Source organism: Vidua chalybeata, chromosome 5, assembly GCF_026979565.1.
Source record: "Vidua chalybeata isolate OUT-0048 chromosome 5, bVidCha1 merged haplotype, whole genome shotgun sequence".
Taxonomy (NCBI): domain Eukaryota; kingdom Metazoa; phylum Chordata; class Aves; order Passeriformes; family Viduidae; genus Vidua; species Vidua chalybeata.
This window is the reverse complement of record NC_071534.1, coordinates 8,860,317-8,878,725: the sequence shown is the minus strand read 5'-3', so window position 1 is coordinate 8,878,725 and position 18,409 is coordinate 8,860,317. Positions and strand designations below refer to the sequence as shown.

General features: G+C 43.3%; 1 protein-coding gene across 3 annotated transcripts; it reads left to right on the top strand.

Annotated features, from left to right (window-relative positions):
• Nucleotides 1–2,708: 2,708 nt before the first annotated feature.
• Nucleotides 2,709–18,347, top strand: CDPF1 (cysteine rich DPF motif domain containing 1). Of its 3 annotated transcripts, none has more exons than XM_053943351.1 (4): nucleotides 2,709–3,122; nucleotides 9,575–9,698; nucleotides 11,860–11,971; nucleotides 17,410–18,347. In XM_053943351.1, exons 1-4 carry the CDS (start codon nucleotides 3,104–3,106, stop codon nucleotides 17,557–17,559), a joined length of 405 nt encoding a protein of 134 aa, XP_053799326.1. In that variant the 5' UTR covers nucleotides 2,709–3,103; the 3' UTR covers nucleotides 17,560–18,347. The 3 variants fall into 3 exon arrangements, 2 of the variants coding, with proteins under 2 accessions (XP_053799326.1, XP_053799325.1); XM_053943350.1 differs by having other exon boundaries at nucleotides 2,709–3,155; XR_008431053.1 differs by lacking the exons at nucleotides 2,709–3,122; nucleotides 11,860–11,971 and adding an exon at nucleotides 17,024–17,137 and having other exon boundaries at nucleotides 9,617–9,698; nucleotides 17,410–17,497.
• The last annotated feature ends 62 nt before the right edge of the window (nucleotides 18,348–18,409 follow it).

Here is an 18,409-nt window from a genome sequence, read left to right as displayed (position 1 = left end):
TGGGGACACGCTGGGAACGCCTGAGTGCCCATCCCTAGGGCTGGGGACACGCTGGGAACGCCTGGGTGTCCATCCCGAGAGCTGGGGACACGCTGGGAACGCCTGGGTGTCCATCCCGAGGGCTGGGGACACGCTGGGAACGCCTGAGTGCCCATCCCGAGAGCTGGGGACACGCTGGGAACGCCTGGGTGTCCATCCCGAGGGCTGGGGACACGCTGGGAGCGCCTGAGTGCCCATCCCGAGGGCTGGGGACACGCTGGGAACGCCTGGGTGTCCATCCCGAGGGCTGGGGACACGCTGGGAACGCCTGGGTGTCCATCCCGAGGTCGCATCCCGAACACGCCGGGCACAGGGCGCGTCCACCACAGCCGGGCAGGCTTGAGGCGTTCGCGGGCGCACAGCGCCCCCTGCCGGCCGCCCCGTGCCCCTGCCCCATTCAGGGAGCCGCGGCGTCCGCGCGCAGTCCCGGAAGCGGCTCGGCGGGCGCCGCGTGTGGGGGAACGGGGACGGGGAAAGGGAACCAGGAAAGGGGAAAGGGAACGGGGAAAGGGGTAGCACCGGGAACTGGGTGGAAAATGGGCGCCGGAGGGAACTGGAGCCGGCGGGAAACGGAAATCGGGAGGCAAACAGGAGCTCGGGACGGAACAGGAAATGGGGTTTGAGGGTGTGGGGGACGCAGAGACACAGGAACCGGGAATCGGGGAGCAAAGGGAGCTGAGGAGGGGACCCAGGAACGGGAGACGGGGGCGAAAGGAACTGAGAGCTCCGCGGGAGGGTGGAAACGGGGACCTAGGGAGAGCCTGGGGGAGCTGGGAACCGGGACGACGGCAGCGGGAACCGGGAATTGTGGGGCAAAGGGGAGCCGGGCAGAGAACCGGGATCCGGGCGTGGAACGTGAGCCAGGGGAGGGGGAACCGGGAGTGGGGGAGGACAGCGGAGGCCGGAGCTGCTGACCGGGCACTGCCGACCAGGAGGCACTCACGGTTCCCGAGCTAGAGGCCACTGTCTTCCAGCTCCAGGCACCTTTGAGCCAAAAAAGTAGTTAATAAGGATATATAACTACATTCTTACAACTGAAATGGCGTGCTTTATGTAAACAAGACCTTCATGCTTCTGGGTCCCACGCCAGAAATATTTTCCTTATGCCTTAACTTCCCGTGTAAATTACATCAAAGAAGCTGTTACAATGAAAGCATTAGTGATACCTTGTCTCACTTTGTGTCTTGCCTCAGAGTCTATGATCTCTACAAATATGACGAAGTTATGTCAAGAGCCAGATGAAGGCTCCACTGAAAGTTTTATTCTGCCCAAATGCAGCAGTCTGAGCTTGTTCAGACCAAAGATGGTTCTTTGATGAAAGTTTTAGGAAAATGCTTGGATTCTGCTGGTAAAGTGACTTGTAACAGAGATGTGCTCCCCAGGCTGGTTGAGATACCAAGCTCTCTAGCCTGTGCATCACCTTTGCACTAATCTGTTGACTAAATAAGTATTTTTACTACTACAAAAATCACTACACCAAAAAAGGTGTAAAAAGCCCCAACGTTCCCAATAAATAGGCAAAACTTGAGATTTAGATTAAGAAAGGAATGGGTTAGCTATGTGATTGCAATGGTTTGGGCTTCTTTGTTCTTTAGTCCAGGCCTGGAAAAGGCAAGGATTGGCAAGTGTTTTTTGCTTCTTTTGTCAGAGCCTGGTGAACACATTTTCACCTGTTCTTTCTGTTTTCCTTTTTGCTGCCCATCTAACACCTGAAGCATGCTGCCTCCTTTGAAGTCTGCTTTTAACTACAGGCCATAGTAACTTTGCACTACGTCTTCTCCCCCAGCTATTCATTCATTTTGGGATAATTTTCCCAACACGAGTGAAGTAATTACTCATTAACCATGCTTGGAGCCATGTGTATGTGTAGAAAGGAAGCACACATTTAAATCTGGCATGAAACATCACAGTGTTTTTAAGTCTTATCTACCTAGACCTATAGCCAGCTCTTTGATAAATTTTGAAAAACATGGGCAACATACAGTTTCTGTATGTTAATTAAGCTTTGCTGCTTAATTAGCTCTACTGTGAGCCCACACTTTCTTTTTGGACCTTAGTGAAATCTCAGTCAGACCTATCTGTGTTTACTGGACAGATGGAGATCTAAAGCCAAAGAGAAGTTTATTAAATATCTGTGACAAGTTGAGGATGCTGCCAATTCTTAGTGGATTTTGAGCTGCTAGGGTAAAAAGAACTGTGAATACTTTATGTGTCTGCCTTCCTAGCATGTGACCCAGGAGGAGCAGTCCAGTCTGGTTATGGTGAATTCTAGGATCTGCACATCTCCAGCCATGGTTACATTTGTCATATGAGAAAAAGCCAGTTTTCTTCTGTTTTGCCTGTGATGAGCAGAGAAGTAAATTTATCCAAAAGAACTTCTGGAAGGAAAGAGCATAAGTATAGACCCTCTGGAGAACAGACTGTGCAAAGGACAGAGCATGCACAAAAGGAATGGCCTGGCACTCAGTGATAAATAGGTCTTCTGCTGTCTAAGAGCACATATTTCTCTGTGTCCTATGGAGAATTATGGAAATGGTTCTTGTATATGTGCCTTGATACCTGTTTGATGCATCAGGTGTTGAAAGAAGTGCATCCTCAGTACCTGCATATTTTTTAGGCAAAGTAATCCAAGTACTAGTTGGGAAGCCAAGTCTTTCTGACAGGGGTGAACAGAGTAACCTGAAAACATGGCTAAAAATTCAGGAAGTCTTGTGCCTGCCTGAATTCACCTTGTTCCATATTGCTACTTGGCTAGAAGACAGAAATTTGACATAGGTCTATGTCAGGAGGTTTGGAAGCTGCTAACCCCTGACTAAAAGACTTTCATCTCCACTGTAAACTGTAACCAATGAAGTAACCTTGGTGTGAAGAGAAGGAACAAGAAAATTTGCAAATTTTTGTGACAATTCCCAGCAAGTGCTCCAGAAAAGAACTTTTTAAGCATTGGGTGACCGTGAGCTTTGCTCCATCAGATGTACTGCCAGAGGATCTCTCTGCTGCTTTTCTGTGCTTCCTGTTCACACCAGATGGGATAACAAACCTCGAGGAGTATGTCCCAGAGCAAATGAGCATGGCTGCAGAAGGTGTGCTGGGCCATGTACATGCAGAAGTTTTAGGTATAGCAGGGACATGCCTGTCTTTATTCCCAGGCTTTCTTGAAGCTGCCAATACCAGAGGGGTGAGACACTCTTCACACCTCACTCCTCTGGTAGTTTTGTTTGCTTTTCCTTCTGGATAGTTTTTTTTGTTTGTTTGTTTGTTTGTTTGTTTGTTTTTGTTTTTGTTTTTTGTTTTGTTGGTTTTGTTTTGTTTTGTTTTGTTTTGTTTGTGTTTTGGTTTTGTTTTTGGTTTTTTTTTTGGCTTCATTCTGCAGTCCCCAACTTGAGCTCAGTACTAACAAACTGAGAGCTGCAGTCATGCTTTATTGGAAAAAATTCCCTTTCCCAAGTATGTTAATGTTGAACATCTTCGTGGTCACAGGAGAAAGTGGGCACCAGCTCCACAGCATGGACATTGTCACATGCAACCCCATGTCATGGGGCTGAGTCTTTCCTTACAGTCCCAACTTTGCTTTCTGTACAGAGATTAATCACTGGAGCTGTATTTCTTCCTTTCAGGATTATGTCAAATGGCAGTGTCTTATTTCCTGAGATACTGTGTTAGCGTCTTCTCCTGTATTTCCACAAAATCTTGTGTTCCTATTTTTAGACTCTGTTGGAAAGTATTGCACTAAGTTTAGGTTGTGCTTAACCAAGCTGATACTTTCAGTGGTACATGTGTGGCCCTGCACTTAACTTTTTTAAGGACAACTAAAAAAGTAATGGTCATTACTTATATATTAATAGAGCAACTTGCTCTTCCCCATGATGGCTGTTAATGTAACAAAAAATGAGTTCAGAACAGAGGGTTACTATTGCTGTAGGTTGATGTTTTTATTGTGGTTGAACCAGAAGGAGATTTAATGAAATCTGACCTCAGTTCTGGTTTTTCCATTTTGGCAAAGAATAACGGTTCTGTGATCCAGAATTGATGATCACTTCAGCAGCACTTCAGTGATTGGATCTCTTGTGTTACAGGTAGATGATGCCTTGTGCGGCCTTTCCATGTGAACCTTTATATTCCCACCTAATTTAAGATTCTTACTAAATGCTGCCTAATTTAGAGCAGGCATCTCTGAGTAAGGGGCACTTGGGCTTAGTTTTTGTTGAGTGTTGTTTTCTCAGCTTTGTTAAATCATGGATCTTAGGTATAGATGACTTTTTGAGATTCATCATGTGTTTGGAAAGCCTTTTTACCTAAGGAAGGGGTTTGATTTGCCTGTGTTACTCCTCTTTCCATACAACTGTTCAGAAAACACACTGGCTTTCACATCTGTGACCACCTAGACTGTTTATCCTGCTGCTGCCATGGGGATTCCATGGAAGCTGTTGTTCAGGAGTGGGGCTTGGGCTCTGCTCTATGACCCATGGCCAGAAGCAAGCCTGCAGGGATCTCTGTTCCTTCCAAGCAGAGAAAGCATAGCAATGCCAACACAGTCTCCTGGGGGGAAAAGGGTGCTGCAACAAATCAAGGTTTAATTCAATCAAGTGACCTTTGGGAGGGTGAGTAAGGATTGTTCACACCTTGTGAAATTACAGTCCTGGGCTAATTTATGCTGAACCCAAGGTAAGTCACCTCAAAGGAAGAACAGGGAGGCAGCCACAGGTGACCTAAACATGCCTTCAGGAACAGGAGGAAGAAAGTTGTTCACCTGGGGATTAACTAGCAAGTCCAAAGGTTCTGCTGTTTTATCTACTGCCTGATCAATTAGGCAGCAGATTGCTTTTCTGGAGAAGGCAAGTGCATTGCTTGTGCTGAAGTGTGTTTAAATATCTGTCACACCAAACACTGTCACATGCCAGGGTATGAACTGCCCTTCTATTAGAGAGCACTCCTACCTGTAGAAAATCGAGCTGTGAGTATTTTAATAGATTATTGTCATCAACAGTAAATACTGCAGGAAAATCCTGTCAGGTAAAAGAAACAAGGGTTTTGTAGGAGTGGATTAAGGGTGTGTCAATGTTGGTTTTATCTGACAGCCTTTCAAATCAAAGTCTGCATCTGTTTATAGGTACTTTGTTTCTTGTATGGTTTCTCTAGTTTATCAGTGACTCAGAAATACAGGAGTCTCCTGTGGAGTATTAAGAGGGGCTTAACCTATGCATTGTAAATACTTGTGCTAAGGAGGTTTGAAGCAATGAAAATCAGATTACTTATCTGTGCTACTACTTTGCCACTGACCCTGACAATTTAAGGGTGATTTATGATTTCTGGCATGCCTTCCAGGCCTCTTAGCAGAGTGTTCCGATCAGAATTGCCCTGAAGTCTTTAGGAGTCCCTAGAGAACTGGACTGAGAGCCATTTCCCCATGTCTATATCAGGTATCAGTTGCAGACAGCACCGAGAAACACTCTTTCAGCACTACCTAACCCGTGTCTTTCTTTTACTGCAGTTATTTCCTTACTATGGCACTGAAATCTGTGTGCTTCACCTTTTGCCAGGATATGTGAGCCAACCTCACACACGTCCTGCAGCACTCTAGGCTTGACCTAGCAGGCTTCTGTGGGGTGTGTTAGTTCAGTGGTTACCCAAACATGTGGATAACTGTGTTCTTTCCAGAAGAGCTGGGCATGTGTGTCAAGTAAAGATGTGTTAAAATACCTTGAGGCTTCCAGTCAGAGTGGAAAATGCTTGGGCAGAATTCAGATCTAGAGAAGCTGTTGTCAAAGACCTGTTCAGCATGTGTCAGCCAGACAGACTTGTGATGTGTTACTGGGAAATGGTGCCGCTTCAGAACATTCCAAGGTAAAAAAAAAATAGTGGTAGCACTTGGTGATGATTTGGGTTGCTCGTGGCCACAAATTTGTCTGTCATTATTAAGAAGGGATTAGTGCCCTAGACATTCTCCTCAAGAGGTCTTTTATCCTGCTGCTGGTTTGCTAGAGAGAAATGAGTTCTCACTCTGCTTCACGTGTCTGGAGGGCAGACAAACACCTGGCACAGTGTCACATCCTGCTGAGATGGCGTGTAGTGCCAAACCAATGAGCTGGCCAATGTGATAAACCTGCCTCAGCTGAATTTATGGCATAAAGCCATGGTTATTCAAAGCAAATTAACTTTTTGGAAGCAACTATTTGTGAGAAAGTGCATCTCAGGACTTGTCTGCTTGGCAATTTAGACTAAAGGTGTGAAGCACATGCATAAACTTGACATTAAGTATTTTTCTTCAGAAGGAAATGGCTTTACTTTGTTGTATAGCAAACCTTACTTCTGAATGGGAGCATTCACTCTGAAATCTGTGCATTCATTGACCTCACACCTTTAGTTAGGAACCTTAACTTTCCCAAGTGCTGATGTGTAGACAAGCTCTCAGGACAAATGATGTTTCCAGTGAAATAAAACTTGGTACAGCTGCTTACCAGTGACTTGTAAGCTGGGAGTAAGATGGAAAGCATCATAAATTCATCTGTGCCTTGCAGGCAGGATCATATGCTTTTCAACTGGCATAGCCAAAAATGTGTTTGTACATAGATATCATTCCTTCCCAGTGGCAGGCATTGAACAGATTCAATGTTCTACATGCCGATGGTCTGTGAGAGAGCAGGTGTTTCTGTATCTAACGTACTTCAGCTCTGAACCCAGGGCTGTTATTTTAACTTGGGATCAGGGCATACTCATTCCAGAGTCTATGACCCTCACTGCCATAAATACTTCTTTTTTGTTGTTGTGGTTCTTGGTGTTTTGCACTATTTTAAAGAAAAAGTCAGCATTATAATCTTCTCAATTTGATTCAAGTGACTTTCCATACTCCTTTGGGGTCAATGATTTCTCCTTTTTAAGGAAGACTGATTACAAAAAATTGCATACAAGTGTTGATCTGAATCTCATTCAGTGAAGTGTGTGTATTGGTATTGCTGCTGGGTACCTGCAGAAAAGGTAAAGTTAGTTATGTCAGGGGGACCTGGCTGGCAATCTTAAAATGCAGGGTTCAAAAAGTAGACTTCTTAGCTGAGTTAGTGCATAGTGTGAAGAATCCAAATTACAGTATACAGGGAGACACAGGTAGCATGTAGCTGCTGTATAACTACCTGACAAATCTGAAAATACTTGAGTTAATTAAATGTTGTCAGTCATCCCTGTGAGGCAGAGAAAACACATCATATCCAAGGGTCATATAATTTGTGAAAAAATAGCTTCCTAAGGTGTTCTCAAGGTGAATTTATTTATAAACCCAGTGTCCAGCTCCATTTTTGTTACATCTGAAGAACTCTGTGCTACTGGAATGCCAGGAATGGCAGTGGAGAGGCTGGTGGTAAAGGAGTGATGAGGTAAGGGAGATTATTTCCAAAATTAGGTTTCAGGGTTTAGCAGGCTAGGACTTTCTGAATTGGATGTCTGTCATGACGCCTCTGTAACCTGTGAGGATCTCCCTGTTCTTCTGGAACATTAAATGACAAGTAGTCCCAGCTCTGCTTCACCTTGCCCCTAGTTCACCTTGTCAGCAGATGTCTCTGAGGATTCAGTTTCAGTCTGTCAGGCAAGCAGAAATAGCAGCTTACTGTCACCAAAAGAGGGATGTGCAGGTCCCTCATCTCAGCCCTGCCTTTCTGCTGGTGCTGCAGTTCTGCCTCTTACCTTGTGCTAGTGTTAGCAGCTGTTGGATTCCTCTGCAAGCCAAATTAGTTCATTAAAAGCAAAAAGGAAAAACTATTGGAAGAAGTTAATTTTTTTTTTTTTATTACTGCATTAGTAACTAGTGTGATTTAGTAAGACAGAAACCATGGACCAAGGTGTTGGGTGTTGGATACCAGCTGCCCATTCTCTGTGTTTTGGGATATTTTAGATCACCTCTGTGGGCTGCATGGCCACCAGCTGGGCATTCAACAGAGTGTGTTAGGTGCTTCTGGAGCACAACTTTTGGATTATTTTTTCTGAAACCCTCTGGTTTATGTGCTGTGAGACTGCTCTGTGGTGCAAACCTGTGTGGTGAGGAGGGGCAGTCTGGCAATTTGTTCCCAAAGAAAACCCCTGAGCTGAAGCATAATTAGGGATGTGGCCTTAGTGAACTGAATCAGCTCTGCAGGGAAAGGGTCTGGCTGCAGAACTGGAAGAGTGGGAATGCCCTGCTGTTCTTTGGCAGGCTGTGGATGTGCTCAGCTGGGAGCACACACAACCTACCTGCTGAGATATCACCCAAACCCAGATTCCTGGTGCTCACCTCTTCACAGCCTGACACCAGCCCTGCTTCTCTTCCAAAAGCTGGCTGGTTTGCAGCAGAACACTGTACCATGAAAAGCATGAGGGTTTTTAGCTAAAAACTGTAGTTTTGATAATTGCAAGGTGAATTGTCTGTGCAAGAAAATGGTGCAGGTGAGTGAAGATACCCAGTTTGCAAACAAGCAACCACGTTTCTTTCATGGAATGGTACAATTTTTGAGCATGCACATGGTTAGCTGTGCTTGATAGGATTGTAGATACAGACTAAAATCAATCTTAAAAGCCTACTTGCCACACCATACTTTTGGAAAAAGCTGAGAGTGTGACTCTCAACTAATATTAGTGGTATTGGTGAAGAATAAGCCAGGATTTTAAACAAGTAATCTGTTAGCACCAAAGCTGATGCAACATGACTTCCTATGTGTTGTATCTTGGGACTGATGGTCGTACCTTTGTAGTGAGGCCTGAAGTCTGTCAGAAGGATGGACAATAACTTTCCTATGTGAAGGTTTTCCTATTTATAGAAATATACGGGTATTCTCCAGGAGGATAAAGCAGAGTCTTCCCCTTCTGCCTATTTTCACAAAAGTTATAGTACCTAAACTTTTTTAAAGGTGTCTGCTCCTTTGTCCCATGTGTCTGGAATGGCCAACACTATCAAGGTATAGGGTGATTCTATTGGCCTCATTTCCATAGAAAGACAGATGGGAACAGGGAGACAGGGGTAAGCTTCCAAAACTCTATTCCAAGGTGAACCAGAAGCAAAGAAAAAGACAGTCTTTTCTTTGCAACACTTACCTTCCTGGTACCTGCCTCCTGAGTGAGGTCCCAAACTCTTTCATGGCTCCAGTTTGAGGGAGGAGATGAGGATTGCAGAACTGGGTTGGAATTCTGCATAGCAGCAGATAGGGAGCATTGTCCTGGGAAGCACTTAGGGAGTATAGACCTCAGTTGAGCAGAGGGTTTTTGAAATCGCAGCCGTGTGCTTTGTCACCTGAGTTATTTCATGGATGTTCCAAATTAATAGGTGAACTTTATAATTAGGGTCCCAGTCTGCAGTTTATAGGTCTGTCTAAGGAATTTGAAAATTCAACTGGGACATGGGAAATGAACTTGATTTGGGAGAAAATATTTGCTGATCGAGGTCTGCAATTGTCAGTTTTCCTTTGGGTTTTAATTTGCAAAGCCAGATGTCTCAGGTCACTTTAATCTTCTTGCAGATATGTTCCCAGCATTGCATTCTGAAGCTAAAAGATATTTTTGTGTGTATTTCTTGCAGGTAGCTTAAAAAGGGATGCTCCCAAAGAAGTTCAGACACCAGGAGAGTTCAAATGTGAGCTGTGTGAATTATCAGCCCTGTACACATATTATGGGCAGACATCACCAAACTCACACTCAATTGTGTAAGTGCCCTCTGAGAACACAGACTTCATTTCTGCTATGAGCATTAGAATCCTTGTAGTGTGCACTGCATGAGCCCAATAATGTGCTCTTCTGACCCTCAACATGAGGCTCGGTACCTAAAGTGATCTCTTTTTTTCCAAGGGGAAGGAATGTTAAAAATTGTCAGTGCTGGTAGGAAAAACAACAATTTTTGTGCCTTGCTTCAATATAATGCAAAAATCTATATTTAACCTATTTCCTAGCCCCACTGACAACTCTACTGTACCAATATTTTCTTGCTAGAATACTGCTGACTGCCAGCCTGGTATTTCTGGGAATAGCCCTTCCCTCACTGTAGCCTCCCTCAGCTGAGCAATATATACACACAGCATGAATGAAATATATATGGCAAAAACACTTCTTAAGACACATCTGGCATGATGTGGAATTTTGAAAGCAGTGCTTTTTTGTGTGGATTGGATAATCCTTTGTCAGACCGTGCGATATCAGGGTGTGTGGATGCTCACTATGTATTTATATTTTCAGGGACTAAAGCCTTTTCTCTCTCTGCTAAGTAAGGATAGTTTGGCCAGGAATTATGCAGTTACAGCTTTGTCTGCAGACATTAAACTCACCATAAAATAAAGCACTTTGCTTTAAATGCAAGAGTAGCTTGGTGGAGGCCATCATGGTCAACAAAATCATCAGGCAGACATGTTCAGGAACTCTCTGGAGCTGAAAGTCAGGCGTGTACTCAGCATTTCACCCCAATAAGACTGCTCAGTTTCTTAAAGAATGGAAACAGCTGTTAATCACCACCTGCTGGGGCTGTTGTCCTTGGGCAGCTGTCTTTTTATCATTCCAAACCCCACAGTGCTACTGGATTTCCCTCTTCCACTCAGCAGAGCAAGGGCTCACCTTTGATCAGGTCCATTCCTGAAGAGTCTGAATGTGAATCTTAATTTAGGTTATCCAATCTCAGAGTTAACACCCCAGCTTTATTTGGATTGCTCAGGTGCCAAAAGCAAAAGAATAATGCTGAAGCATCACACTTCTATAGATGCTTTTAAGAAACAGCTTCACACCCCATCTTTCTTGACTTGCTCACAAGTCCCACATGCAGTGTTGCAGGAAATGTGCTGGATAGGGGGCCTTGTCAAATGGCTCTGCACTGATGAAGGCTGGGAATCCTGCAAGGGGAGCTTTGCAAACACAATCCTGTCTTTGTATCCCAGGGACTTGTTGACAGGGTGATCTGCCATGATAAGATGCCTGATCTTTCCTAATAGTGGAAGGCTCTGGCCAAATCATTTTCTATTTGAGTGGACAGAAAAAGGAGAGAGGAACACAGTACTGGACACACTCCTGGCACACACTTTTGTGTGTGTGGAGGCAAGGAGAAGGCAGTATGAGTTGACAGAATATCTTTAATTCTTATTATTCCCATAATCCAAGTTTTACTTAAGCCTGGGAGTAAGCCAGGTGCCCTTGCTGCATGCCCAATGCAGACAGACACTCAACTGGCTTCTGTCTTATTTTGCCTGGAGCTCCCAGAAAAAATAAAGCTTTAGTTTTTCCCAAGCAGATTGCCAAATTATTAATAAATGCACTCCCTCAACACCCTGGAGCAAGCAGTACAGTCTGTGACATAAAGTAAGCACACTGGAGGTAACTGCAAGGCTCTCTGCAGGTAGCTCCTGCTTTCAGGAGCTGGGGACCTCAGCTTTACAGCAGCAACATAACCAAGAGCAGTAAAACCTTTGTGTTTCATACTCACACGCATACAGCTTTGGAAGAGAACTTCTGATTAAAAGCTGTGCAGTTGAAATGGTGACTTGACAAGGTACTGAAGTTGGCCATGCTAAGGATGCCTGTTATAAAAAATGGAAGATAGTTAAGGTAGAGCACTGAGAAAAACTTAGATGACACCGAGAGACTCACCAGTTGCTCTACTTTTGGAAGAGAGATAGAAAGTACAATTTAGGACTTAAGGCAGTTGCAGAGTTGAAGGTTTTGAAGAGAAAAGGAGCTGCAGAGCTGCTGCATTGCCTCATGTACAACAGCAAGATGAGCAAATCAAGTAAAAAGGGCTGATAACTTTTCAGCCTCCACAATTTCCCCCTCTTAAACATCCCCTACTGTGAAGTATACATTTAAAAGCCTGCAATTATTATTTTGCAGGCTTTTGGAAGAAGCTTATGTCATGAAGGATTCTTTCACCCCTGACAAGGACAAGTTCCTCATCATTAGGTCTCATTGCAGTTTGTGTAGGAGAGCAGTGTGTGTTGGTACAGTAAGTAACAAGCAAAACAAGCTGCTTCAATAATTTATTTCTGTTCCAGTCCTGGTGACCTGCCAGAGAAAGATCAAGCAGCAAAATCCCAAACAGTCCATTTTTAAGGCAAACCCCCTTCTCCTACCACTACATGTATGTTAATTGTACACAATTGTATGTTCTTGTGGATTCTACCAGATGAAGCTCTCAGTATTAAATTAAAATGATCAGCAACTGTGAGTGTTCTACTTACAGATAAGCACAGTCCAGCCTCTCAAGCACAAGGAGTGCTCTTTTCTACTTTCTTAGCACCAGGAAATGCAAGGGCAATATAGATCACACACAATAGTAGATTGGGTTTTTTTTTTTCCATAAAGGGAATATAAATGTCCATGGATTGTCAGGTTTGCATTCACAGCACAGGGCTATCATCCTATTTGCAAAAGTTAATATTTAAAGTGAGCAGGGAAGAGAGTTGTACCATGCCATGCTTACTCTCTGAGGAAGAATGAATTTAAGCAGCAGCTGGAAGGCAACCTTAAACGATGAAATCTGAGTGCAGTCCAGAAAGGTGGTGTAGAATTACTTGTCTTAATTCCTTCTTCTCAGTGCAGAACTGGCCCCTTTGTTTGCTGTGAGTCTCAGATTTTGGGAGTTGTGCAGACACAGCCAGAAGGATACTGGCACACTTGGCTCAGTTTAGTTGCTATTCTGACTTGTGGCAATCAGCACCAAGGATGGGCTAAGAGGAGCATGCAGTAACACCTTTTTCCTAATTGAGTTTATTTCCTTGTTAAAGAAACTTCTTACCCAGGTTTGTCAGGGATCCAATTTCAGGAAAAAAGGTTTAATAATTGAATTGTACAGCAGCAGGAACAGCTCAGGCTGCTTCCTCTGGGAGGGGCCTTGAACAAAGGAACCCTGGGCTTTTATACCCCTACAGTCTGTCCACCTGTTCCCATGGGGAATTTTGGGTTTGGGGTCTTCCTGCTGTTCACTGGCTCCTTCAGAGCCTCAGGAGGACCAGTCCTCTCCCAGACTGTGATGCAGGGCCCTGTGCCCTTTGTTGGGGAAAGGATCTGTGTCCATTCCTGGCTTGTTGCTGGGGGCTCCAGTTGTTTCCTACCATCCGTGACACAATGTGCAGCTGGCATGGGAGCTTGCACACCCAGTTACCTGCACTGGAGTATTTCTCAGCATCCTATCTCTGAAGTCTCTTCTGACATTTAAATGACTGAAAGTCACCAAAAGTGATTGCAGCTCAGACGTTTCAGTTTGTTTTTTTTTTCTATTCTGAAGCTACAAGTAGGCTCTGGCTAGGTGAAGTGCCAGCACTCTCTGGTTGTGGCTGTGGTGGCTGGGCTCAAGTTTCCAGAGCCAGGTTGCTCAGGGCACTTGTGTGGAGGCAAAGCTGACATGAGGAGGATCTTCCCTGGTGTCCTTGCTGTGGCAGGGGCTGACTCCCTCCCACACAGAGCCCAGTGAGGAGCCAAAAGCAGCTACTCAGAGAGTTTGGGCTTAGGGGCTTGATTCCTGCTCTGACACGCTAGGTTTATCCTTTTTTTTTAACAGCAGAGGATTGGCAACACAGACACATTTGGGACAAACGTGAGCACATTTAACTATTTTCATTCCCAAATCAAGTGTCTTGAATTTAGGAAGGATTCAGCAGATATTTCCAAGTGTGGCAGTTTGAGCTGTCAGAAATAGAGCATTTCAGCCTGTCAGGGTCTTTGTACACACTCTGCTTTTCTGAATGAAGGTGGGGCTTTTTATTTGAAAAGATGTGTTTGTTTCAGTTAACCTAGGCCTTGGCAATGAATAGAAGATACTTGCAGTGAGCTAATGGAAGCTTCTAATCTTTTTGAAAGTCCTGCTTATTTTGCCTGTTGTAGAAATTTGTCAGTCATTTTACTGCTTGTTATCTGAGTTTTCAAGATTCCTCTGATGGTATCACTCAAAGTAAAACATTGATTGTAAATAATTGAGAATAAGTTTCTTACCAAACTGGCCAGGGCAGATAGTGAATCACACATATGACTATGGTTTCAAAATGAATTTAGCAATACTGCTTAGGTAACATTGAAAGAGATCTGCAGAAATGATAATTAGTGCTTTAACACCCACACCACAAAGTAAGTAAACACATACTATTCCTCTTCATGTAGGGAAAATTAAAAATCCAGAGAAGTAAAAACTCATCCAAGGCAATAGAGAGAGACAAAGGTAGAATAATATCTCTGTATTGGCTGTGGTTCCTGCTTGTGCTTGACCCAAGTACATCAATGCACTCCTGAGCTGAGTTAAATGTTAAAACATAGGAATTGAAGCTGAAGAAAATCATACTTTCTTGGGCCTCTTTGTGAAGAAGCTGGGCCAATTAGAAAGGTTTTAGTGACAGGTTGCTTTTTAAATTGTGGTAATTCAGAACAGTATTAGGCTAACATGTGGCAGAATTAAGACTTTTCTGACCTTGGATTTGGCAAAGGGATTTTAGCTAGCTTTTGTACCTAAGGGGACTTGAGAGACAGATCAGATTTTAGGGTTTTCATGAGACAACCCATGCTAGCTGAAGTGTATTTCCTTACAGTTGCTGTGCCAATAAAAGTCATGATTTAGCAGCTGTTCTGTATAGTGTTCATAAACTTAAATATCTTCAAATATCTTCTGAAGTTTCACTCAGTTAATTTACTTCAATGATTTTGTAGCCTGTATCACCCTGCTCAAGTCTTTTATCAGAGTGTCTTGATAAGTGCCATTAGTTCTGATCCAACTGGGAATAATTCCAGTTATTATCTGTAATGTCTTAAAACATGTCCAAACCACACAAAAAGGAAGGTAAGAGAAATGCTTTTAAAAGTCTTTGGACAAGTTGATGCCCTTCTTCCCATTACCCTTTCAGAAAAAGGGGAGAGGAAATCATATAATCTGACCATATTAGTAATTTAAAACAATTACTTCTGTTTTATTGCAACACTTTCTAAAGACATGGAAAAAAGGTGGCTTTTGGAGAAGAAAGGAGGAAAGGGAACAAGTTTTATCCCTTATTACTCACCTCAGCAGAAGGTGACTGAGCACTGACCTCAGACATGATTGTAGGTATTAAGTGATAAATGTAATGCTACAGCTGCTTCCCACTCAACTTCCAGTCATGTGGGGTCAGTCCTGGACAGGGATGGGCAGAGCCTTTCCTTTACGTATTGTGGTAAAGATACCATCCCTCTATATATATATCTATAAAACTTTCAGATAGGATTCATGTCAAAACAGAAATAAACTATGGCAGCATGCTCTGGCAGCTGTTTTGCCTGAATTGGACTATTAAATTTGGAATTGAAATGGCCCTCTCCTACCTTGGTCATGGAAAGGAGAAAACACATTAAAGAATCATCTGATTAAACACAGAACTGTATCAGAATAAGGGTTTAAAAGAAGGGTTTGACTCTACATGGTAAGTTTAATTCATAGGGCATTGAAAGAAGAATTAGGCTGAAAATCCCAGGACTGAGACAGCAGGACTATGGGTGCAGTGGTGCAGTGGTTCATAGTCATCATTTCCCCAGTTCCTGTTGGCCAAAATCTGCACTAGCTGGCAACTCATTTCAGTCAAAAGAATGCAAGTTGAGCACCTGTTTTACCTGTGAGGATCTGTGTCTCGACATTGGGGATCCCACCTGTGGGAACAGCCTCTCCCTTCCTTTGCCATGGCCCAGTGGCCACTTTTGGGAGCACTGAGCCTTGGAGCTGGGGGGCTGTGTGCCTTTTGGCAATGCAAGCAACAATAGCCAGGCCAACTTAAACTCTAATCTCCCCTTTTAAACTGACAGCTTAACGTATTAAGGATACCAAGAGACAAAAAACAATAGTTTCTGGCGGTTGTGCAACTGAAATCCACTTTCAGGGCTTTTCAGAGACTAAGGCCTCACACTCATTCCTGAATATGAAGGGGCCTGGCAGTCAATGCAGAAAAGGACAATAGATGAAGACAAGTTGTTCCCTAAGCTTCCAAATCACATGGAAGCAGGCTGATGGTGATTTTGATATAATTATCATCTGAATCTGCTGCTAAAGCCCAGATAGTGACATAAGAAACAAAAACAAGGAGAGGAACACAGGAATAGCCAAGCCTAGCTCCCAGAGAAAGGCCAACTGCAAATGACCATGGCAAGGGGAAAATTTTACTATTTAGGTAAGACCCAGGGAATCCATTTGTCCAGTTCTGTCTAAACTGATGTCTTTATTCATTCTTAAATCCCCAAGAATAATCCATCAGCAACACCAATTCCAGCTTACCCATGAAATCCTGTTTGGAATTTGGTGATCAGCACATCAAGAGAACCAGGGACGTCAAGTGTCGCCGCAGAGCAAAGGAATAATACATTAATTAGTTTCTCTTCCAGTTGTTCAAACTCTATATTGCAAATACATTAAATTGTTCCTTCAGTTTTGCTTCTTTCTATTCAATTACTAACATCTGGTTACAGCTTCTGGGGAAAAAAAATATTGTGTCTGTATGAGTTGTGAAGAGAATGGGGATAGCAAAAATACCTTCTTTGTGCACAATGGCTTTTATACTTTGCCATGAAGAGTTCAGAAGAGAGCCATTAGCTCAAGCTTTAGTACCAGGTGTGGTTCTAGGTTTAAACCAGTGAGTACATTTATTGAGGGTAAGGGATGAAATCTCATTTGAATTGTCTCATATGAATGGAGTTCATTTAACTACTCTGGTTAAAACTCTGTGATATTGATACAATAGTGATACTTTTTAGTAGTCTCCTAGGACAATACGAGTGCATGGATTAATGGAAATAAGAATAGCTTTTTTGGGAGTTATGGAAAAGATGGTCTGTTGTGAGAGCCTCTAGTACTTGGTACTTGTGTTGGCCTTTAGGCCATTTTTGTGGAGATTGGTGAGGAAGAGTGTGCTGAGCCTCCAAGTCTCACACACCATTGCAGGGATTTGGAAGATCCTCCCAGGTGGTAGAAATCTTCATCAAGCAAGACTTAGAGGAAAACTTTACTGTTTCAGTAAAACCCATGGAATCTCTAACACCTTTATTCACTCTCCAGGTATAATTCATCAGCAGCACCAGCTGCAGCTTACCCATGAAATCCTATTTGGAATTCAGTGAGCAGGCCAGGAAACCCATGCATGGTGCTGGAAGGAGAAGGCAGCTGAAGGAGGTGTGTTGCTATTCCCTGTAGCAGGGAACATGTGAAGGTCACTTTAATAGGAGCAGTGGGACAGTTGATTTGGGGGTTTTATTTTTCACCCAGTTGGCTCTAACCAGATGTTAGAATTATTGACTAAGAAAAAGTTAAATTGCTGGAATATTTCAGCCTGGAGGAAGAATAATTCATTTTAGAATAATTCTAAATATAAATGTAGTTTAATGAGACTGGAACGTAAGCATTTCCATTTGTGTATCCTGCTATTAATGTTATTTCCTTTACAGGACTGTTGTCTGTTCTACTCCAAAAGTTTCTGCCTTCCCTGCTTGAAGGAAAACCTAAAGGCCTTTCCTTTCGAAATGCAAGAAGACATGGATAAAAGGAAGCCCCAGCAGAAATCCTGTAAAAAAACGGATACAAAGCATAAATCTTGAAGGTCCAAGAGCGACAGTTCTTTGGCTGGGGTTTCTCCTCTCTCTGCTTGGAGACTATCACGTTGCTCCTTTTAAAGAAGTGACCTTCATCAGCTCACTACTACCAGAGAGAGCAGCACATTTCCTTGCCCTTGGCTTGGGTTCAGACATCCCCGTGCAGCGCCGGCCGCGCCAGGGAGCGGCTCTGAGGTGCTGAGGAGCCAGAAGGGAAGGCAGATGAGCCTGCTGTCACCATGTGAAATGCTTGCAGTAACAAACCAAACAGCACAGAGCATAGGAACTGTGTCCAGATTTCCACATTTGCTATTTTAGTGCTTTGTGTTGTTCCTGACACTCCCTACAGTGTTATGAAATTCCGAAACAGATTGATCTGGCTTAATTCAGCATATACCCTAGAAGGTCAGTGTACACCAATTGTTAATCTGGCAGTGCTGTCCTGCAAGATTACATAAGGCAGGGAATTTAAAGCTTTATTTTTAAGTCTAAAATAAAAGTGCTGTGAGAAAATGTCATAAATATAATACCTAAATTTCTCAGTATGGTAATCTTAATGCTATCACAGCACTGAGACTTGAGACTTTGAAGGTTGATGTTTCTGCAATCAATAAAAATATTTACAAGTCCCTTGCATTTGCAGTCACTTTTCACTTAACCTTCCAGTCCATGTCAGCACAGCAACTGGAGAGGACCCTGAATACATTTGGCTCATGCTTTACAATAAAGATGACTTCTTTTTCACTTTCAGAGCACTTAATCTGGAAATAGAAAAGTTCCATTAATACACTCAGTTCTTTCCTGAACCAGTCAAATAAGCTGCCGCTGTAATAGGGATGTCAGAAACACAGTTTCA